We start from the raw sequence: 24,687 nt of genomic DNA, 5'->3' as shown, positions 1-24,687 counted from the left end.
GTATATGACTAGTAAACTACTAGTTAACTAAAAATAAATTAAAAGAACACCTGGAAGTATACCTGCAGCACAAAATTAGTAACCTACTAGTTTACTAAGAGTACACTAACAGAACACTTGCATGTACACTTGAAGTATATGACTAGTAAACTACTAGTTAACTAAAAATAAATTAAAAGAACACTTGGAAGTATACCTGCAGCACAAAATTAGTAACCTACTAGTTTACTAAGAGTACACTAACAGAACATTCGCATGTACACTTGAAGTATAAGTCTAGAAAACTACTAGTATACTAATGAGTTGACTTGCAGTACAAATGAAGAACTAATTGTGCACTAGTTGTACACTTAAAGTTGACTACTCTTACACTTATAGTACACTTAGAAGTATACTTTTATATACTAAAAGTGGGCCAATTTAGTCCCAAGCGGTATTCAAGCAGTACACTTACAAGTATACTACTAGAACATAAATGTTAGTACACTTACTACATAAAGTATACTTAAAACTTTACTCCAACATTACTTAAGTATACTTAATAAAATGAACTTGAAGTATACTTCTTTTTCGTAAGGGTCACCTCAAATTAAATCTACTTTCCATTTTGAGCCAGAAACTGCATGAGTTTTTCTTGTTTTTTTCCATCTATTTCTATGCTTAAGGAAATCTGACATTTATTGTGTGGACAAGAGGCTAGATAAAGAAAGAGGAAAGATAAGGTTAGAAAAGTAGATTTTATTTCAGAAGCCAGAAGCCCAAGCCTGAGCTGATATTACCCATCATGCATTGAGCCAACACTGCTATCATTAATCTTGCTCTACAGATAAGGTGAAGTGCAGAGAAACTAGCATTTTTATTTGAGGTGACAGCAGATTTTTAAATATATCTTGATATTAAAGGTGTTTAGAAAGTTGGTGGATTTGAAAGTGCAGCAAATGGATTTGGTCACAATGGGTATGTTTACATGCAACCAAATAATCAGTTTGTAATGGTATTGATGGCTTAATCGTATTGAAAAGCCTTCATGTAAACATCTTAACCAATACGATTGGTATCGATCGGATGCAAATTTTGATCTTATTGAAGGGAGTGATGTAGTCCGATATGTGATCCGATCAGCAGGAGAAATCGGATGCAAAAATACATTGTGCACGTGCGCAGAACATTTGTGCCAAGTTCACATCTTATATTTACCTCTTATTTATGTATCACATAATTCTCGTCACAGAAACTTGCAATAGCAAGGCAATGGCATCACACATTATTAAGACAATGGGCTCACGCGCTGTCACACGCTTTACATTCTACATAAAGCAATAAATAGCTTTGTGTATTTGGAAAAAAAATTTTTCATTGAGTATATCTGAAAACTTCCTAAGAACAACTTTCTCCAACTCAACTTTGTACATTTATCCAGAGATACTGTAAAGCGTGAACTCGACGAGAGCTGGGGGGCGTTGCCAAGTCCTCTGCTTTTTTCGAGTTTAGATTTGGGCTACTGTTTAAACTGTCTCCACAGGGTTTTTTTTCAGCAGGTAAAAGATTTCGATCATTGGTTATTGGTATTTGAGCTGTAAATATTCATTGGGATGCTTTCAGGCTAGTTTTGAATGTCCATTGGGTTTGATACGCGAAACTGGCAACCCTGGCTGTGCGTAGACGTTTGTTTCGGATTATATAGAATGTGCATGTAAACTAACATTTTTATCAGATTGCAATGTTTTGGGTGCATGTAAACTGTATTGTTGTAACCTTTAATTGGATTAAATTCAGTTGGATTGACAAAATATTGTGCATGTAAACATAGCGATTGAGTAATGAAGAAATTAGCATGCATGAACAAATAAGAATACGATAAAGTATAAATTCTCAGCTACAATTGAAACAATTAAAACTTTATGAATGTCATTCCATTAGTTAGCAAAACAGCTAATAAAGTGCCACTTATTTTAGAGACAAAAGCAAACGATTTCAAAGATAGTAAACAATATACAAATATATAACAATCACTATATTAATACTTAGGGCTGGCATGATTACGAAATTTGGCTGACGGTTAATTGTCAAATAAATTGTGGCAATTATGACAATTAATTGCCTGTTTAGGGCTTTGACATTTAATTCTCATATTATTTTTGTTTGTTTGTTTGTTCATGAAATAATTTCCACACATTGTTTTGATTATCTAAATTAAATATTTTGCAAGGTTTCCCTGGCAGTAAATATTAATACACATAACACATGTTATCATTTAATGAAAATAAATTTCATTAAAATTCTTTATAAGAAATAAACACAAAGTTAGTAGCCATTCCTACGAAGGTCATATTAGTACTGGACCACATGTCCCTAGTGCCTGCAAAAAAAATAAATTCCTAACAGATTCTTAAGAATAGCATCCTTCACTTCCCTAAAATTGGAATTGCTGTTTTGGAAATGTATGTTTTGCCTGACAGTTCATACTGCTTATCAAAGTTTCGCAGCATTTCACATTTTTTTTAACTGTATTGAATGGCTTTGCAATGTATTGCGTTACACTGTCAGTTAAAGGATTAGTCCATTTTCTTAAAAGAAAAATCCAGATAATTTACTCAACACCATGTCATCCAAAATGTTGATGTCTTTCTTTGTTCAGTCGAGAAGAAATTATGTTTTTTTAAGGAAAACATTGCAGGATTTTTCTCATTTTTATGGACTTTAATAGAGCCCAACACTTAATACTTAACTCAACACTTAACAGTTTTTTTCAACTGAGTTTCAAAGGACTATAAACGATCCCAAACGAGGCATAAGGGTCTTATCTAGCAAAACGATTGTCATTTTTGACAAGCAAAATAAAAAATATACACTTTTAAACCACAACTTCTCGTCTAGGTCCGGTCCTGTGATACACCAACGCGACCTAACATAAATGCGTAGTGACGCAGAAAGGTCACATGTTACATATATGAAACGCACATTTGTGGACCATTTTAAACAATAAACTGACACAAAGACTTTAATCAATGTCAGAACGGTCCTCTTTCTCCACACTCGTAAACATTGGGCCGTAGTTTCGCGTTCGTCCTCTGTGACCTCTTGACGTCATGACGTATTGCGTGAGGTCACGCTGGCGTATCACAGGACCGGGGAAGACAAGAAGTTGTGGTTTAAGAGTGCATATTTTTTTTATTTTTCTTGTCAAAAATGACAATCGTTTTGCAGAAAAGACCCTTATGCCTTGTTGGGGATCGTTTATAGTCCTTTAAAACTCCGTTGAGAAAAACTGTTAAGTGTTGAGTTAAGTATTAAGTGTTGGGCTCTATTAAAGTCCATTAAAATAAGAAAAATCCTTCAATGTTTTCCTCAAAAAACATAATTTCTTCTTGACTGAACAAAGAAAGACATCAACATTTTGGATGACATGGTGGTGAGTAAATTATCTGGATTTTTATTTTAAGAAAATGGCCTATTCCTTTAAGGAACGCCATCAGATATTGTCTTGCTTATACAGACCTGCAGCTCCCCTTGTGTTTTTTAGAGAGATGTGCAATCATTGCGGTGATCTGAAATCATCGCGAAGAGGTCAAACAATTGCGATGAGACGATTATTTAAACATTGTGACAGCCCTATTAATACTATTATTAAACTTAATAAAACACGTTCTTTATTTATGTTGCAAACTCTTATTCTGCTACACCTGTGTAAATGAGAGGAACAGACTTCGTATATTTCATAAACTTTATACATCAACTAAAATGACATTGGGATCAACTGATTAAAGGTAATAATTATAAAACTTTCAAGTTAAGTTCTGAAAAAATCTTGCATCAGTTGTTTATAGACTAAATTTATTTTTTTCTGATGCAATAAAAAGAATCTGCTTTTAAAAGTGACTGTCCAAACAGTCTTTGGTGCAGCAACACCCACAAACACCCCAGTGCCAATAAACTCACTTATGATTTAATACACATCACTGACCTGGTTATTGGGGTTGCACTAGATGTTCAGCAACCAAAACTTTTCAGCCAAAACTAGCAGAAAAAGCATTTTTCTTTGATACTTCGAAATGCTTCCACACTACCGACACGTTTGCTGCATGTATAAAGCGTGCACCCCCTTTTTGGCTATTTCCAGTTAAATATTTTTTAGCTTCTGATCATTTGGTGGATCTCTAAATTCGTCTGAATACAGAAACTAATTATATATGGCTTTGTAAGATGTGCACATAAAGTGCGGTATGTTTCTAATGATTCAATAGGGGATAAAAATACAATCAAGGGTAAAAAAGTCCAGGAGGATGACTTAAATAAAGCACCTGAAACTTAAGGAGGTAAAACAAACCAGGAAAGAAACTGAGAGTTGGACAGAAATACTCCTGTCAATTCGACAAGGAAACGTACTTATCTGATACGGTTGGAGCCTGTAAATAGCCTCACATGAACTACCAAATCAATGGCTTCAAGTGGCTTTATGATATTCGTTACTCAGATTCATCAACACAGAAAAAACTCAGCATTACACGCTGAGAGGTATTTAAAGGGATAGTTCATCATTTTCTCATCCTCATGTTGTTCTAAAGCTGTATGAATTTCTGTTTTCTGATTAACACAAAAGAAGATATTTTGATAAATGATGGTAAGCACTGATTGTAACCATTGACTTCCATTGTAGTAAAAACAAATGCAATGGAAGTCAATGGGTACCGTCAACTGTGTGTTTACCATCATTTATCAAAATTTTGTGTTCATTAAAATAAAAAAGCTCATACAGGTTTAGAGCAACATAGGGGTGAGTAAATGTCCGAATTTTCATTTTTGGGGAACTATCCCTTTAACCGGCATATGGGTCATTTATTCTGTATGGAGTTAAATGAGTGTGCTCACACATCTATCAATGAAAGTATCATTTCCACAGGCCAATGACCTTCAGAAGGCAGCTGTGTCACGTAATTGGCTGGTAAGTATTGGAGAGAGAGAGAGATCTTATATCTCACATCGGTCATGAAGTGTCTATGTATGCCGCTGTGCCTATATGCTGTGTGTGTGTGTGTGTGTGTGTGTGTGTGTGTGTGTGTGTGTGTGTGTGTGTGTGTGTGTTAGATGGGTGGTATTTGCGGACAAACTTACAAAATATAAACCCTTCATTTTATGAATTATCATTTGTGGATTAATTAGAAAACTGCACTTACCATAGGGATCACCATGCAGAACATTCTCCATGTGTCTGATGATAGCCCCCAGCTCACTGTCCTGAGACACAGGGATACATAGAGTATGAAAGAAACACCCTAAATGGGTGACTGATGATACAGTGGAAAACAGAACAGGGGTCTACTGCTTTTCCCAACAGAGGGATCCCCAATTTAAAGATAGTTTGTACAATATCTTCCATTAAAACCGACTTTAAAATTGAGTAGGGGTGCGCGGGGCAAAAACTAACGCTGGGTTAGTTGTAACACGGACCGTTTACATTGTTGCACAAGGTTTAGCGTTTTGTTTTTCCGGTATTTTTTTCACGCTGCCAAAAGACGATCTCCGGCAAATTATTGGAAATGCATTAGGTTTTTCCAGAGAGTTATTAATGAACGAGTGTTTTGGTGGCATGTAAGTAAATTTTTTGGGTGTGTTGGGTGTGTAAGATTCCAAATCCAATGCTATGTCATATTAATCAGTGTCTTGTTGACTAAAACATAGCATCATTTTGAAATATGTCTGCAGCTCTTAGCAACTTTTTTGGTGGGCTTAAAAATATTTTGATCCAGTGGGGTTAATTGTAACGCTGTGTTACGACTAACCCCTCAGCACTTGCGTTATGAAAACCGCTAACAATAACGCAATTCTTGCCGTTGTTTTAAATAGGCTACACACCAATGATTGCAGGCTGCCAACAAAATAAATGTGTCGGTCTTATCAAAAATCGTGTGTCAAATTTATCTTTCATATCTTTAATATTGATTGAATAAGGTCACGTCAAAGATTGAAATCATAATGAAATGTATGGCTAAAATCAGACTTTGATGCTCATTATCTCAGAATTAGATTTATGGTTATAACAGACTGGGTCACATATATAAAAAAAAATTGTCATAATTGTGCTGCTTTTTCTCACATATAGACATTTGTATCCATTTATACTTGAACTATTGTTAGAAAAGGGCTGGATGGATGAATACAGTTTGGATATCTGTCTATTATAGACAGATATATAAACAATATCCACTTCAAGTATATAGACAAAATAGTATTGAAATATTTACCTGCAAATGCAATTTTTAGCAAGTGTTACAATTAACCCCACCTATGGGGTAAGTTGTAACGTTTGCACTTTTGTCACGTTTGGTGTGATTGTCCAAGAATGTTAAGTACTAGAAACAAACTTTAAATGTTAATTTGTAGCAGAATTATTTGTAAAAATATAATTAAATCAAACTCAAATATTTTTTGAATGATTGAGCCAAAACCAAAAAGCATAAGGTTGTGCCCCGCTCTCCCCCACATTCTAAAATCAGATTTCATAAATTCAAGTTGTTATTTAACACATACACAGTTATATACATATACAACCTGTAGTGAAATGTATTTTGGTATACTGTGCAACCAAATTCAAACTGAGAAAAATATACAATATTTCTGAACCAAAAGTTAAGAGAAAAATGCAATTAGAGAAAAACAATTTGACTGTGGATGTTGAACAAAGCATATTAATTACTTACAGAGGGGTCTTGAAACCCCTATAAACGCCTTACTGGGTCACTGGGGTTCCTTTATAAAAGGATCACATGATCGAAAAGATTGAAGTGGCACCATGATGAAGGTTAACCTGAAGATATTTGCACTCCCGTGGGGCATTTCCCTTTTTAAAATGAAAGCCTCGGGGCAGATATAGATTGAATGAGTTTGAATCATGGCTGAAGCACCGTAATGTTGTGAGCGGAAAACTATATTCAAACTCCAATTGGCTTGCAGAAAGCAGAGATGAGTTCCTTGCGTATTGGTCCCTGCAAGTGTATTAGGGTGGTGGAGGGTAAGCCTTTGGGCAGTTCATGGGTATCAAGTAAGCCATCTGTGCATAACATCGAAATGAGAAAAGGAAAAATGCTGGCACTGTTATTATCTAGCTTTACAAAATGCAATTCCTCCACTCCTATGTTTAGGGGAATCTCACCCGGCCATGGCTGGCAGCACAAACATCTCCGGATTTGCTCCCACTGTGAGTCGGCTAATTATCAACTGTCCAGTGGGGCAGAAGTCTATTCCATTGTCCCCTTTGGTTTCATACCATCACCCTTTCAGTGATGACAAATAGTTTTAATCTATCTTGGTTGGCCTGACCGAATCATGCAAAAGTGTTGGATTGCAGTTTTAAGAGTCTGTTGAGCTACCTGCTCCCATCTTGAGTCCAGATGAGACCCTGGTTTTACTTTGGCACCAGCGCAAAAATCCGCAAACCATCAGCTTGTTAATCTTTCTTTGGACTGCATGCAAAATGCATTTGCATAATGCTACATCATAGACAAGTGGTGTTATACTAGATGTACATTAAGGGTTTAAGTGCATGTGAAATGTGATTGAATTTATCTTATGTCATGCTTCATAAACGGATGGTTCTGTCAACAAGAGGTTATTAAGACTTGAGGGTGTCTGAGAGTCCGTAAATAAATCATATAGAGGTACTGGAAAGTGAAGGAAGTGTACTTGAAGTATACTGACATAGAAGTGTCCTTAGAGATAGAAAGCTATCATAAGCTGCTAGCAAATTTATATACTAAATGTAAAAGTTTTCTGTTGACTGTGGGTCATTTTACACCCAACAATTGGGTAAAGTGACATGCTAAAACCTTGTGAGCTATCTACTTACAGTATAAAGCATTTTCAGGCAACAAATCTCTTGTGTGTTTTTGTGCATCCAAATCAGACTTTGATTTCAGATAGCATGCTGCCTTAAAACACGGCTGACTACGTAAGAAATAGACAGCAAGGTTCCTTACTAGGTTCTGAAATGCTAATTCTTGCTAACTTTCTTTAAGCCAAACAATTTAGATTTCATTCATAATGTATGACAGCTGACAGACCTCCTAAGTTTAATTACGCCGTGTACAATTTAGCGAGGCTTCACAGAGTTAAATTTGCTAATAAATGTAAATATCACACAGTCGATGATTGACATCTGCTCCCCTCCAGCAGGAGTTTGTTCCTTACCTGTCGACATGTCTGACAGGTAGCGTCTGTAGAGAGGTCTTCCTCTGAGACTCCGTCTCCATCTGAATCTTCCTCCGAGCAAGACTCAAATTCATCCACAGAGTAGAATGCCTCCGCTGCCTGAGGATCTTCTGGGATCGCTGGAACAATTACAAAAAATGTAGAAGAACATTTAAATGACACACTGATAGCATTGAAATAATATGTTAAATTGTTCTCTGATATCTACATAAAAGGTAAGGTTGTGCCAATAGACGATACTATTGTGTATCAACAATCGTCAGACATACTGTGTGGCCAATAGCGGGCTTTTATGACGATAGTTGGCAATAGTTATTATTATAATCATCATAGTTTCCATTAACATGTCCATTGTGTGCTTTTCCTTACATGATACGCACCAAGGGGCCTATCATACACCTGGCACAATGCAGTGCAAAGTGCGAAGCAACTGTCTTTTGCTAGTTTCAACCAGGCGCAATGATAATTTTCACATTTAGCACTACATTGTTTAAATAGCAAATGCATTTGCGCACAATTTTGCGCCCATGGGCGTTCTGGTCTGAAAACAAGGTGTGTTCAAGTGCACTTATGGTGCATTGCTATTTTGAGGCAAATACAATAGACTACACTTTTGACCAACTAAAACCTGGTCTAAGGTCTAAAGTCTAAAGTCAATGTTGTTTTTGTTATTTAAAGAGCAGGTTAGTAATATGCGCCTATAAACGGAACGACAATGCGCATGTGCTTATATACATGGACGCACATTAGCACCCAAACATTTTTAACCTCTTAAGACCTCTTAATACCGCTGTATTTAGTTTGTCTTTTTTTAAAGATTCCAACCTAGCCTGGGTTTCCCCATGCTGCCTTGCGCGTAAATTTATTCACGCTGCAAGTCTAGCATAGAAACTATGGAATTTTTTCCCCTGAAATAGGGAAACAATCACAGAACGGGGAGGGGGCAGCAAGACGATGACAATGTTTATGCAACACACCGAAGCAGTTTTGTTTATATTTTGACTTTTCGATTCAGCTTTAGATGGTCTGGGCTTTAATGACACACTCAGATTAATGGCATCAGTTTTAAGAAAGTTGCGGTCGTGACAGTGACCACGTTTACATGCACCCTAATAATGAGATTATAATGGGATTTTGGCAATACTGCGATTATACCTTACCTCACGTAAACGCAATAATTCGATAAAAATAATGCGATTAAGCTCATAATCGCAGTAGGTATAATCGCATTAAAAGAGGTGGCGTACGCCGTTTATAATCACAGTATGCGTCCATGTTAACGCTTTAATCGCATTTATACCGCACTAACTGAAGTGCGCGTGTGTTTAGTCACGCGCCTTAAGCACAAATTCGTTTTAAACTTGACATTAGGAAGTTTTACGTGAACTCTGCCAAGACGACTCGCTGTCAGCAATCTGCCTTCATCCAGAAACAGCTCACGACTGCAGTATATAAAACCCTTAAGGAACATTATAACGATAATTATAACGATAAATATATTAGTGACCACATCATAATGATAACTTCATGCCAATTCGCTCAACGAGCACGGCATTACCTAATATTGGATATTTCTTTTAATAAAAAATTTTTTGCAATTGTTTACATGTCACTGAATATGTAAGTATGCTGTTCTTGCATTTACACAGCGGGAAACCAGCAGATGTCCTCAACTCGCTGGGTTTCGCGTAACTAAACAATGAATGCAGTAGTTTGTCTATAATATCTTACCTTTTGGCGTAGTCAGTGTGGTAGAAAAAGCATTAAGTATGAATTTCACAGCAACTGCATCAGCACTGGATAACTGATGTAATTTTATGTTATAGACCTCAGCAATGAATGAGCTTTTAATGAGTTAAAATAGATTTGATTGGCTTTCAATGGTTTATCGTTCATCATGTGCCAAAATCGCTATCATTATTGTTGTTGCGTGAACTCTGCTAATATAAAACGATTTTTAAAACTATATTTTTATATCGTTTTAATGTGAACGGCCTTTACATGCACTGTCATATTTCTATATTCATCACGGCACCTGATAATGAAATACATCCATAACAACATGTTTGTCATTTAAAGTAAGTAAATTAAAACAGTGGACCATATATGTGAGTTCATCATTTGTGCTCTGCATTGGGCTATGTGTGAATAATCCGAAAATAAAAACTGCATGTAAACAGGACTAGTGTTGTCCTAAAGAGTAAATCAGCTTCCTCTTTATCCACCGATCAAGTGGCTTTTCATAAATAAATAAAAAATGAACAAATAAATAAATTTGTAAAATATTAAAACAACAAAACAGATAACTAATCGTCATAACTGCCAAAGCCCTAAAACAGACAATTAATCGTCATAATCGTCACAATTTAGTAGGCAATTAACTGTCAGCCAAATTTCATAATCGTGACAGCCCTAGTGTGTACATGTGTGTGTAAACAGACCTTATGTTTGAGATTGGCAGTTTTCCAGCTGTATTTTGCATGCACAAGGTTTACATAAATAGGAGGAAACAAGCGCATTGAGGCTCACAATATTTCATTACAGAGCTTGTATTATTCATCTATGCCTCGGTAAATACACTTTTACATTCTACGGCACCCTTAAATTCATCATGGGGACAGTAAAGTTTCCCTATTTGAAGCCTCCGGTATATTCTTGCTACCCTAGCACTCATGCCAGGACAGGAAAAAAACTGCTAGTTTTACTTTTTATTATTCTGATTGATGATGACAAAGAGCTTTTGCCTTTCCTATAAACAAAGAAAACAGACTTGAGTTCATCTCATCTTTAAAACGTTTGTGGGCAGCACTTACCAGAATATAACCCATAGCCCCTTGACGTACACACAACTACACAGAGAAAGAGTGAGGAGGGGGGAGAAAGACATGCTTGGCCTGCATCCAGGATAATTACAGCTTTATGGCTTTGATTCTATCAGACTGGACCACCAAACAGTACATGAAGACAAGACAGAGATGGCAGGAGAGATGAAGGAAGCGAGTGTTAGACTGTACTTTACTCTGTGGAAACCACCATTCACTGCCTGAACAGTTTTATGTTTTTCTTTAGATCTCTCCACCTGACTTCACATAGCACAGTGTGTAACAGTAATGTGTGGGCATGCACATCCCGCACCTGCATCTCAGGGACTACCACCTGATCAAGAACTCAAAATTAGAGATGCCTTTCAAGTCCAAACAAATAAATAAAAGACCAATATTTGTTAGACAGAACTTCTAAAGATTTCATCTCTAATCCATTTCATCATCAACATACATTCTCTATGACGCACACTGTGGGAAAATTCAGATGTTCCATCCACGGAAGGAGCCAATTTAATAAAGCAAGAGGGTTCCATAAGCGTGACGCGGCTACCGAAAAGGACCGTCACCCTTTGACTTTAACCTTGTTTTAGGAACATATAAAATCATCTCATTGGTAGATCTTGTAATTCTTGTGTTTTGATAGGGCATTAGAAGATTAGCAATATATTTTGGTGCAATACCATGAAATGCTTTAAAGTGACACTTTGAAGTTTTTCAACCTTCATAATACATTTTCAAGACCCTTGTGATGGTACATCCACTTAAAATAGGTTGAATGACATGTCCATCATAGCCTGACCGGGTCTGTATCGCTTTTACTCGTACTTTTAAACTTGGGTTTTCGGGTAGTAACCCGAGCACAAAACAAAAAACTACAAAAATCTGCTTTACGGCATACGTCACTTTCTCCACTTCCTCAAATTCGGACGTGAGAGCGCAACTATTTATTTTTCTGATGTTTTTGTCATGGCCGAAGCAGCAACTAAGAAAAAGAAATCCAAGGTTTTGTCGGAGGAGACCAGAAAGAGAAAAGGGGAAAGTGACCGAATAAAAAGAAGGACGAGGATCAATTAAATTGGGCCAGCGTTCGCTCGCTGGCGTGAACTAAAGAAGGAGGAGGGGTTTCTGACCGATGCTGACTTGGTCGTCATGCTTTTGTACTAGTAAGTAATGTTATAATGCTTGCATATATAAGTCCTGTCTGGCACCCGAATACTATTTTTTATGTGAATTTTACTGAAGGCTACTTGGAGAGTTTAGAGAGAGACTTATATTACGTGACATTGTGGCGCTGTGGTAGCGTCATGGACCTACGACATGGCGATCTGGGTTTGAATCCCCTTTAGGGCAATTTTTTAAGTATAATCTTTAACCAAGTGACCACCGTTAGAACTGGCTTGTAAACATGAGCTACACGATTTGTTTGGCGTTTGATGAAAATAAAACCATGAAATTATATTATATGACACGCTAGAAGGCACACTTTGTGATATAAAGAGTTGTCTTCTTTTCCTTTGCGACAGTGCTGCGGCGCTTGTGGCCTCTAGGGGCGCTAAACGTGAAAAATACATGTCTAGCACCCCCTAGTGGCCAAAAAGTTCCATGGTGTGCCTTTAAAAACCATTAACAAAATCTTAAATTTAATCTTAGATTTTACAGGCAACCAGTAAAGTAATAAGAACTGGTGTAATCCTCTCATACTTCTTTTTGTGCGTCAGAAGTCTAGCCGCAGAATTCTGCAATAATTGACGACGAGATAGTTGGTGCTGCGATAAACCATAGTATAATGAATTATAATAATCAATACGTGATGAAATGAAAGCATGAATGACAATCTCCTGATCTTTAAAAGAGAGTTGATAAAACCCAGCCTTAAAGATGCAATTTGTATTATCTGCGCCGCTAGATGGCGCCAGACCAAATCAATAACAATGACGTTGTTTAATGACGCTCTGAAGCAGCATGGAATTATGGGATTTGTAGTCTTTAACTCAACCGCTGATGGCCATCAATCAGACACGAACGAGAAATCACGTGACGGATAAGGTAATCAAGTCTTATAAATGTTGCGTTTGATGACATCGTTTATTTCATTATGTAAGCTTATATGTGATGTTCTTACAATCTACAATGATTTTTCACATAATGTATTGATAGTACAAATCTTATTGTGAAGTGTCTTAAAATGACCATTTATATTGCTGTACAATACCTCTTGATGTGCATATCGTAGGCGGGAAGACGCGCTGATTACAATCTACACACTAATGTTGTGATCAATATAATAGCATATGTTTTTTGAAGGATTACGAATCAAAACAACTCACCCATCGCGTAAAACACAAGCAGGATCAGAATCTCTGTCTAGTTAAATGTTGTCACAAAGCTCTCTCCATCCAGATAATGCAACACCAAATTGATCCTCATTCTTTCTCTCGTTTTGTTCCAAACTCTTCTTGGGTCGTTTGGTTGGCCCGTACGCTTACGGGAGCTGTCTTTGCTAACACAACCAGCGGCAAACGGTAAAGAGTAATCCATAAGTCCATAAGCAAGCGCGTAGCCCGACAGGCACTAACGCATAGTTTCGCATTTGTCCACAACACTGGGTGCGTCCGAAAACTCAAGGCAGTGACTTGTTGCCTCGCTGCCTCATGAGGAAATGACTTTGGAGGCATGAATGCAGCTCAGAGAAAGGCTTTCGGACGCACTTCAAAGGCAGCATGTTTGAAATATAAACAGAGAGCGCCTTTGTGATAACTAATCACATATTTGAAAACTACAATACTAATTTCTCACTAGAAATGCAATTAAAATGTGTAAAAAGTGAAAATATACCTTTATTTACACTAAATTTGTGCTCCAGTCGCTTCTTTGGCCGCCATTTTATTTTTTCGAACTCGACCACTGTTGTCATGTGGTTTTTACGTCAGTAAAGGCGGTGAGACAAAGGGTCACATGGATATAAACGTCATTGAGACTACACTGCCCCGTGTCGATGTTTTGAATGGAAATTTTCCCAAGGTTTACAAGTAGTTGAAAACATTACAGATATTGATAGTAATCAGCTGGACAAAATATATAACACTGGCCTAGTGGTTTTTGGACATTTTACTGCAAATATCTTACAAATTGCACCTTTAACAACACTGGTTATCTGCTTATCCAAAACCAATAATGAATCCATGGTAACACCCAAATTACTTAAATGAAAGCTTATTTGTGTCAGAAGCTGGCTAACTGGAGTCCAATTAATTAAATTAGTTTAAATTAGATGGCTGTCCTTAAGAAGCATCAGCTCTTGTGAACCATGCCTCTCTTAATATATCAAGAGTTGTTGCACTCCATAAGGCTGAAAAGGAAAACAAAACAATCTCAAAATGTTTAGACATCCATCAGTCTACAGTTAGACAAATTATCTATAAATGGAAACAGTTTAATACTGTAGCTACCCCTCCTAAAAGTGGTCAAATCACAGTAGAAAAACTTTGGATAAAAATGTTATTTTTCATGATAAGGTTGACATTTGCAGGTTGACATAATTGCCTGTTTGCTATTCTGAAGCATACTGCATGTGTTATCGATAGTATGTCTTATTTGTCTATGCCTGAACAAAACATCTTGTTTTCCAGTCCTGTCTAACCGAGTAAATGACAACCTATCAATGAAAGTGCAACCTGCAGTTTGGAATAAAAGAAGTGAAATCAGACCTGTAAACACATTTTAACACTAAACCAATAGGCCTATTTCATCTAGTAAAGAGGATTAAACCTGACAAAAAGGCACAGCAGAATTTGACTTGAATCACTGTGACAAGAAGCTTCTGTCATCATGTGTTCAGACCTCAGTCACGCCTCATTGCCTTGAATCTCGTGTTATGGCCGATCACAAATCTCAGTAAAGGGATGTAGGATTCGGGGAATCATTCTGAGCAAAATCCTTATCTTCCATTTAAAATGCTGATTATAAAGGAGATAAAGGAGAAAAGCCTTTTCATTCAAGTCAGGATGCCCTAATTTACTTCATTGATTTCAATTAGCAATGCTAAAGCTACATCAGAAGTCTTCATTTTTAAACATCCATTAGCTTATTATTCGTTAATTAGCTAATACATTTTGACTTTCTTAATAAATTTGCGTTACCTATAACACCTTCACTCTAAGGTCAAGGTTTCTTAGTAAACGAACCTTGTAAAGTATATTTTAGGCCTGACACACCATTTCTGGGTGAATCATAGTTCTCATCTTAGAGAGCAATTTATTGATCAAAATTATTGATTTAAGAGAGTGATCTATCTATTGTATTTTCTACTGAAATTCACCTAGAATATGAAGACTAAAATTCTAATAACAGTACAATTGATGGCCTCTCAACGCTCCCTGAAGCTTACTTACTCTGTTATACTCTATCTACAGCACTCATTACTAATACTAACAGTAGATTTACATGAGCAAATTAAATAGAGCCAAGTTCAACAATAGAGAAAATTACCATAAGTAGACAAGATGTGTATGTAGTGTGCGTATTGTCAGAGTTTTCTAATTTGAATGGCATCTTCCCAAATAACAGATGTCCCTAGTGTAGTCATTATACTGTATAGTTTAACTGCAGACATGAGCAAAATCAAACGGTAAGTTTATTTATCCAGAGAACTCCAGAAGATCAACAGTAATGACTTGTCTGGGTCCCTGAATAACATGCTAAATTAAACAATAAACTCTGAAAAAGACCAGCACAGCAAAATAATGTCTAAATAAATAATATTCCATTCCAAAGGAGCACTCAGCCCTATTTATTATACAAGTTATAGTATGATAACACAGAGAATGAACCTGCTGGGAGACCTTAAGTAAACTTTACCAGTTAACCTTCAGAATTTTTGTTAAAATGTTATCATGCATTGTTAATTTGTTGCATATTCCCCTTAATTTGCATATTTTTCTCTTATGTGGCACAGATCGGATATGACCCAGAAAAGTGTAATAAAGAGCAAAGATTATGATATTCTTAACTTGGTTTCAGGCTTCATTCATGTGTGGAAATAAATCTAATATGTTAACCCTCATAAGCCCCCATTTTCCTGTATATGTTAGAGTTCCTTTGAGCTGTAAAAATGACCCCAGTGATTAAAAGAGTGATTACAAAAAATATATAAATTTTTAATGATACAAATAATGTATAATTTTTTCCATCTATACATTAATGCTGTGTTTTGGGAGATTTGAAGTACTTTTGTACCTGTTTACCAGTCAATTCCTCAACTACACCATTAGCTTGCCTAAAAAATATATATATAATTATGACAAAAAATTTGATTTAAATTGTTTTTAGATATTGATCTAGATGTTATGTGTTGAATTGGGCCATTTGGTGTTTAGAAAAAAAACAAAAGAATTACAGTTTAGAAAAAAATAATTTCGACCAGAAGATGCCCATAGAGACCCATTCATTTTACGGTATGTGGCCAACTGCTCAAATCACCACTTCAGTGATACATTTTGTGAATTTATGTTTATATAAACATTAGAAAGGACATTAAAAATTTATATTATTTAAAATAGTAGAATTTTTGTAGTTTTTGGTGCATTTTGAAATGTCTGTTTTTACAAAATGCCACAGAAATTTGACTGAATGTAAGTGTGTCTGTGTGTCCGTGTGTGTCCGTGTGTGTGTGTGTGTGTGTGTGTGTGTGTGTGTGTGTGTGTGTGTGTGTGTGTGTGTTTGCGTGCACACACCTGTGTGAGCATTTTACATCTTTTTTGCATCTTTGGCTGTTTTTTGACAAATTATGTAAAAAATACTCTCTGTGGCAGTCATACCTTTGTGTGTTTGTGTGTGTGTGTCTGTTTGTGTGTGTGATTGAGAATGTCTTTTCTATATTGCGTTTGGCTCTAGTACCAGGCCTACCTTTCTGTGTTAAAATTTTCAGATTTATTCTGGATGCATTGATTTTTTTGACAAATAAAAGGGGAAAAAATTATTTTTTTTGCATTTCACATTCATTTCAATTGGGGTCATTTTTACTCCCAAAGGACCTCTTTTTATAATTCTTTACACCTCTTTAGAATGACCAAATCAAGCCCAGTTTAATCTGGAAAAGTCACAAAATCTTATTCCACTGTGATGAAGGGAACCATGTTTATTAACAAAAGAAAAGTGGCTTGGGGGTAAGATTGACCCCTAGGGACTTATTAGGGTTAAGTGAAAGTCACATAGTAACCAATGTTTGGTAACCCATAATTTGAATGTGCACCTCTGTCGCAACCTGTCGGCCTTGAGACTCAAACCAGCAACTCTCGGGTTACAGGCATGACTCACTAACCATTAGGCTGCAATGTAAGCAGACAGATTGGACATCCTGTGTCAAGACGTGTCATATGTCATTGAAAAAGCGACGTTGTAGCAAATGATGTCGTCAATCCCAGTGGACACCACCAGTGCTCACATGATTCTTAGTGGTGCAATGGAGGACGACGGCTCTACTTAGTGGAGTAATGCTACAGTTTCATCTTTGTTATAGAAATAAATACAGTATAATATAAGCTGTTCTGGGAAAGTATGGCTACCTTAAATTGTTTAGGCAAGTGTTTAGTGCAAACGCAGATATCCGATATAAGTCGCTTTTAAAAAAGGGTCGTAAAAACGAATATATCAAACAAATCAGAAATGGGCCTCTCATCTTAAACATCTCATTTAAGGAGGAATCTAAAGTGATTAGATACAGGCAGGAGCCAAAAGATAACCTTTCAGAACTTTCTCAAAACACATCTATGACATTTATCACCACTGATTAGTGGGGAAAAGGAAGTGTTTGTCCATAACTTAGCTTTCCCTTGGTGATACTGACGACAATAAAAGAATGAGTCATTCTAAGATAGCAATAGGTGGGCCAGATCCGATTCTGCATATATTTATGGGACAGCCAAAAAATAATTACACATATTAAAAACATGGTTATCCTTCATGTAAACATTTACTTAATGGTTACATAATATGGCAATTTTTCAATATGTAATATTAGTCTAATGTGTGCCCAGAATGTACCTGTGAAGTTTCAGGTCCAAATACCCACTAGATCATTTATTATACCATGTTGAATAGGCCCATTTTGGGGTGTGCAGGAACAAGTCCTGGTTTTGTGTGTGTCTCTTTAAATGCAAATAAGCTGCTGCTTCCCTCCTCGATTGCTGTTGTCTATACTGGAAACATACTGGATCATGAATTATGTGAAGATGATTCAAAATAGGCCTAGATATACACTCACCAAAAGGATTATTAGGAACCCCATACTAATACTGTGTTTGACCCCCTTTCGCCTTCAGAACTGCCTTAATTCTACATGGCATTGATTCAACAAGGTGCTGAAAGCATTCTTTAGAAATGTTGGCCCATATTGATAGGATAGCATCTTGCAGTTAATTGAGATTTGTGGGGTGCACATCCAGGGCACGAAGCTCCCAATCCACCACACCTCAAAGATGCTCTATTGGGTTGAGATCTGGTGACTGTGGGGGCCATTTTAGTACAGTGAACACATTGTCATGTTCAAGAAAGCAATTTGAAGGATTCAAGCTTTGTGGTGCATTATCCTGCTGGAAGTAGCCATCAGAGGATGGGTACATGGTGGTCATAAAAGGATGGACATGGTCAGAAACAGTGCTTAGAAAGGCTGTGGAATTTAAACGATGCCCAATTGGCACTAAGGGGCCAAAAGTGTGCCAAGAAAGCATCCCCCACACCATAAGACCACCAGCCTGCACAGTGGTAACAAGGCATGATGGATCCATGTTCTCATTCTATTTACGCCAAATTCTAACTCTACCATCTGAATGTCTCAACAGAAATCGAGACTCATCAGACCAGGCAACATTTTTCCAGTTTTCAACTGTCCAATTTTTGGTGAGCTTGTGCAAATTGTAGCCTCTTTTTCCTAATTGTAGTGGAGATGAGTGGTACCCGGTGGCGTCTTCTGCTGTTGTAGCCCATCCACCTCAAGGTTGTGTGTGTTGTGGCTTCACAAATGCTTTGCTGCATACCTCGGTTGTAACGAGTGGTTATTTCAGTCAAAGTTGCTCTTCTATCACCTTGAATCAGTCGGCCCATTCTCCTCTGACCTCTAGCATCAACAAGGAATTTTCGCCCACAGGACTGCCACATACTGGATGTTTTCCCTTTTCACGCCATTCTTTGTAAACCCTAGAAATGGTTGTGCGTAAAAATCCCAGTAACTGAGCAGATTTTGAATACTCCAACAACCATGCCACGCTCACAATTGCTTAAATCACCTTTCTTTCCCATTCTGACATTCAGTTTGGAGTTTAGGAGATTGTCTTGACCAGGACACCCCTAAATGCATTGAAGCAACTGTCATGTGATTGGTTGATTAGAAAATTGCATTAATGAGAAATTGAACAAGTGTTCCTAATAATCCTTTAGGTGAGTGTATCATATGACCTAACTAAGGTATTTGGACAGTTGTGGGTGGGGCCTGCGAATAATGACATCAGTTTGCTTCGAAAAAGCCAACAGTTTGTTACATGAGACAGCTGAGGTTTTATGGAGATTTTTATAAAAGGAGCGGGCAGATTTTTTTTATCAGTACTGGGTGGTTGTGTACGCACACAGGCGACACAGTTATGTTCAAGAATGAAACTAAAATGTCAATTTCTTTCTCTTCTTTGAAAAAGCAAGCATATTTTGCTTCAATATATTTGCGTGGTGGAACATCATTAAAATTTCCAGGAATAATTTGAATTTCAAATTGAAACGCTGTTTCTTTACTCTATTTTAAATGTATCTGCATGTCTGTGTGTGTGTGTGTGTGTGTGTGTGTGTGTGTGACAGTGAAGTAATACTCATGGTACCCTGCTCTGTTCTGGGATCTGTTGTTTGTTAAACCATGGAGAAAGAAGCAGTGGAGCGCCAAGCACACAATGAATTTTAATGAAGATGTAGAAGAAGAGAAAATCACTTCTAAAGGAAACTTAAACTTTTTGATTTGAAAGAGATAAGATAGAGTTTCATCAGATACACAGTTCATGACAGACTTTAAAAATAATAAAAAAGTATCAGGGGAGTTCAGTTTAAACTAATTCACACTTAAAGTTTAATTAATCAATGAGTTAAAACGTTTTTGGTGTCTTTAATGCAGGTTCTCTGCAGGATGGGTGATTGATAAATAAAGTCTAGAAATAACTTTAATAACAATAAAATATGAATGCCTTCCTCTGATGGTCCTCAAACGTGAGATTTGCCATAGATAACTGTTCTTATACCTGATCATGTAAACAGACAATACATTGTCTAAAAGCATCTGTCAAATGCATGAATAGTTTTTAATTGTGGTTTAGTGTAATTATCATATTTTTATTAGATTGTTTGTACTTAACCCCTGGTTAGTAATTCACACTGTCAACCTTTGGCATCACAGTTTGGTATATAGAACATGTCATAAGCCAGTCTAAAAAACACGCATCTGAACTCACCATGATCTTTCACATCAGATATGCTTATCATATCAGGGAGCTCTGAAAGATTTCCCATTAGCTCAGAGTTTTCATTTGGTGACCCACTCCGAATGGTTTCAGTTTGGCTAACTGTGCCCTCTGTTTTCACCTTTTTAGAAAGATGTGAAAAAATGCAAAAATTATTTTTTTATTTATGCGGAGACTGAGTATATTGTATTGCCTTATTACTTAAAAAAATACAAATTGAAAACAGTAACAGAAACTGAACATACTGTACGGTAGCTGTGGTATACTGTATAATGAATATGATAACGGTAGTGCACTGTTAGTTTATGCTTTATGGGAAATAAAAGAAAGCTATCAGCATACCTCTAAAATGTCCACACTGACCCTCTGGAAATTTTTGGACTTGTATTCTTGCATGCGAAGGCGATTTTCTTGATACTTTTCCTCCACAATTTGCCTATGGTGAAACAAGACCTGTTTGATCAATTCCAACAGTACTGTGTGTATTCAAACAGTATATACTTAAGCAATAAGGTACGAGAGGCTGTGCTGTGTCGTGAATGGGTAACGGCTGAAGGGCGTTGTTAGGCACGAAGCGAAGCGGAGTGCCTGCAACCCCTTCGGCCGTTGCTTATTCACGGTGCAGCACTTGCCTCGAGTACCTTATTGCTTTTATAAAACGGTTACCACACAATATTAAAGTAAAAAAAATTAGTGCAACTTTCATGAAGTTAAATCAATAAAAGCATTCCTTCCGCTAGAAAAAATAGTCCCTGAATGCAAACAACAACATGGAAGCTCAAATAAAAACAACAAACTGCTCTCAGACTTTAGCGGTTTCTCAATACCAAGTACGCCAAACTCGGACTTGTGTCCTTCGTAGTTCGAACTTGCAAGTTCAGACTCGGAAGAACGAACTCCTGACGCGAAATGCATTATGGGAAACTTCGTTGTCATAAGTCCACACAAGTCTCCTCTGATGCATCCTCGATAAAATGGGCGGATCAAGAACACATCCGGGGATTTTATGTGAACTTGGGCTTGATGCGAACTTTGAATTGGAACAGTACTTGGGCCGCGACTGATGACGTTTCACAAGTCCACAAGAACGAAAGTACAGACAAGAACGCATATTGAGAAACGGCTTTTGTCTCATTATATGTTTATGTGTTGCTAAGGGTGTTGCTAAGGGCGCAGTGATATTAAATAGAACCGTTGGGTGAAGCGGTCATAGCAGTGTTTTATCATGAATAAAGCACACCTATTGACCAATCAGAATCAAGGATTGGAACTAACCATTTTATAAATATGCAGTATTGGAAAATCCCTTTATATTATATTATTTGATAAGTACAATGAAAGTTTTAAAAAAAGTACATAAAAACATTAATGACCCTATCATACACCCAGCACAATGCGCTAAGTGTTTTTTGCTAGTTTCAGCCCATCGCAGTTTTCATTTAGCGAGAAGTTGTTTAAATAGTAAATGCATTTGCGCAACGGGCATTCTGGTATGAATTCAAGGTGTGTTCAGGCGCATGTTGGCGCGTTGCTCTTTTGAGGCAACTAAAATAGACTACGCCATTGACAAACTAAAACCTGGTCTAAAGTCTAAAGTCAATGGCGCAATATTGTTTTTGTTATTTAAAGAGCGCGTTAGTAATATACATTTTTACATATAAAAGATTAAAAGATTAAAATGAAAAAGATTATTATTAAGTCTCTTGGACATAAATGAGGACCGATTATGAGACTTTAGAAGGCGTAAGGAGCTCTTTCACCTGTAGCCTGGTAAGTAATTGAATGTTTTGCTTTAAACAAATGCAAATACTGCATTTATAAGTAATGCTTTTTAAAACACTCTTGGCGTTTCAGTGGTGAAACGTTTCGGCTCTCCACACGATTGTAATTCTTTATCTCCTGTTTGTTATAAAGTATTTTTTGAGTACAAACCTTTTCTTGCTAATTTTACTTCTATAACTTAAAGAATATGACTTTTAAAGAGAACCAAAGGTTTTAATACAAAAAATAACAATTTCAATACAAAAAAAATATAATTTTTAATAAACTAATGGTCTTCTTCCTCCGCTTAGTTTTTCAGTTTACAAATTCCGGCATCTAAATATCGGAATCAGCATGGCATGAGCGCAACTACTGGTTTTTAAAAGGATGGGAGATGAGACTGTCATTGGTTTATTGCACGTTACGCCCAAAACACACCCATTACTCATTACGAGAATAGAAACAACCCTTTCAGACTGTGCGCTAGGCGCACAAACCATTTTTTCGCCATTAATTAGCAAATTTGGATTCGGACATGCTTTAGACCAGGAGTGGGGAATCCTGGTCTTGGAGGGCCACTGTTCTGCAAAGTTTAGTTCCAACCCTAATCAAACACACCTGCATTTAATTTCCAAGTAATCGTCGCTGCATCCGAAAACTCAAGGCAGTGACTTGTTGCCTCGCTGCCTCATGAGGAAATGACTTCAGAGGCATGAAGGCAGCTCAGAGAAAGACTTTCGGACACACTTCAAAGGCAGCGTGTTTGAAATTTAAACAGAGAGCACCTTTGTGATAACTAATCACATATTTGAAAACTACAATACCAATTTCTCGCTAGAAATGCAATTAAAAGGTGTAAAAAGTGAAAATCTACCTTTATTTACACAAAATGTGTGGTCCAGTCGCGTCCTTGGCCGCCATTTTATTTTTGCTCGACCAATCACATTCTCGATGTACGTCCACGCATAGGTATCTCAGGAGACAGGAAGTAAACCAAACATTGAATTCGGACATGCCTTGATGCCTTCCTGCCTTGGAAAGCTGCCTCAGAAGGCAGCAATTTAGAGTTTTCGGACGCAGCCCTTGACTTTGATTTTTCAGGTGTGTTTAATTAGGGTTGAAACTAAACTCTGCAGGACAGTGGCCCTCCAGGACCAGGATCCCCCCAACCAGTCCTTGGGACCCACTGCTCTGCACATTTTGGATGTCTCTCATATCTGACACACTCAGTTCAGTTCATGGAATCTATCCTAACGAGCTGATGATCTGAATCAGGTGTGTTAAATAAGGGAGACATGCACAATATGCAGAGCAGTGGGTCCCGAGGGCTGGAGTTGAGAACCACAGCTTTAGACCACGCGCTTAGATTGTTAAAATAAGGCCCTAAAAGTATGATACGTTTGAAAGCCCTGTGTAATGAACACACCAAAACTGAGTTAAAAAAACTTACATTTTGAAAGCTCTCCTCATTACAGTCATGAGAGTTCATGGGGGAGGCTGAAATGTCTGATTCTTGAACAAATTGTTTAACGGAGTCTGATCTTTTTCGACAATTGGTTAATCCAGTTTAAAAACACTTTAAAGCTTACGTCTCCATTCATTAAAATTCATTCATCAGAACATCACATACAGTATTATACAAAAAATAAATATGCTAAAAATCCTTCACTATGAAGAAAGTCTTGACAGCTTATGATGGAAAATTAACACCGAGTCACATTCGGTTTACACTCAGTCGGACACGGTCGATGTTCTAAACGTCACTCACTTCAGTTTTTTTCCTTTCTCATCTGCTGCTTGGAGTTTGCGCAGTCGCATGCGTTCTCTCGGGCTCATTTTCTGCACGTCTGATCTTTCCCGCAGTGTCTGCAGGTGTTGCTTCTTCTGCCTGTGGGGTTCAAGTGACCAGAAAGATTAATGCATTGCTTGAAAAGCACTTGTGTGGCCAGCAATGACGTGATTAAAAATAAAATTCCCATTTATGTATTTAAATGGATGAGTCAGAGCAGATAGCGGAAAAAACAGCCAGTAAACACTCAGCATGCATGGTAACTACTTCAAACTAGTTTAAAAACAGCTCATAATGCACCTCATGAAGTGTAAAGCGCTACAGTATAAAAAGGGAGGGATATTAAAGAGCTAAAATATAAGTTTTAATTTAAAAGGATTTCTGGTCACTACATAATTTCAATACATCCATTTTTGTTATTTCATGATCTTCCTTATTAGTTTGACTGACACTACTTATAATACATACATAATTGTAATGGTATAAGGGTATTTCATTTGAAATAATGATTTTATTCAACAAAAGGAATATAGTACAATCCAAAGACGAACAATAGTATATCATTAGATTATTCATGAGAACTTGTCCTAGACAGCTTCAGATACTTTGTGTGCAA

The 24,687-nt window shown here is 37.0% G+C and overlaps 1 protein-coding gene across 6 annotated transcripts in view; it reads right to left on the bottom strand.

Annotated features, from left to right (window-relative positions):
* Window positions 1-24,687, bottom strand: part of nek11 (NIMA-related kinase 11) — an 83,124-nt gene that overhangs the window by 24,094 nt on the left and 34,343 nt on the right. For 5 of the 6 annotated variants that reach the window (XM_055210933.2, XM_055210932.2, XM_055210935.2 and 2 more), the window contains 5 exons: window positions 24,051-24,170; window positions 20,864-20,957; window positions 20,513-20,642; window positions 8,185-8,324; window positions 5,175-5,235 (listed from right to left, as the gene is read on the bottom strand). In XM_055210933.2, the coding sequence (XP_055066908.2) occupies window positions 5,175-5,235; window positions 8,185-8,324; window positions 20,513-20,642; window positions 20,864-20,957; window positions 24,051-24,170 (545 nt within the window). The remainder of the gene's footprint in view (window positions 1-5,174; window positions 5,236-8,184; window positions 8,325-20,512; window positions 20,643-20,863; window positions 20,958-24,050; window positions 24,171-24,687) is intronic. The other variant, XR_008645757.2, reaches the window with a different exon arrangement.

This window comes from Misgurnus anguillicaudatus, chromosome 10 (assembly GCF_027580225.2).
Source record: "Misgurnus anguillicaudatus chromosome 10, ASM2758022v2, whole genome shotgun sequence".
NCBI classification, from domain to species: domain Eukaryota; kingdom Metazoa; phylum Chordata; class Actinopteri; order Cypriniformes; family Cobitidae; genus Misgurnus; species Misgurnus anguillicaudatus.
Note: the sequence above shows the minus strand (reverse complement) of the source record. Positions and strands in the feature narration are given on the sequence as shown.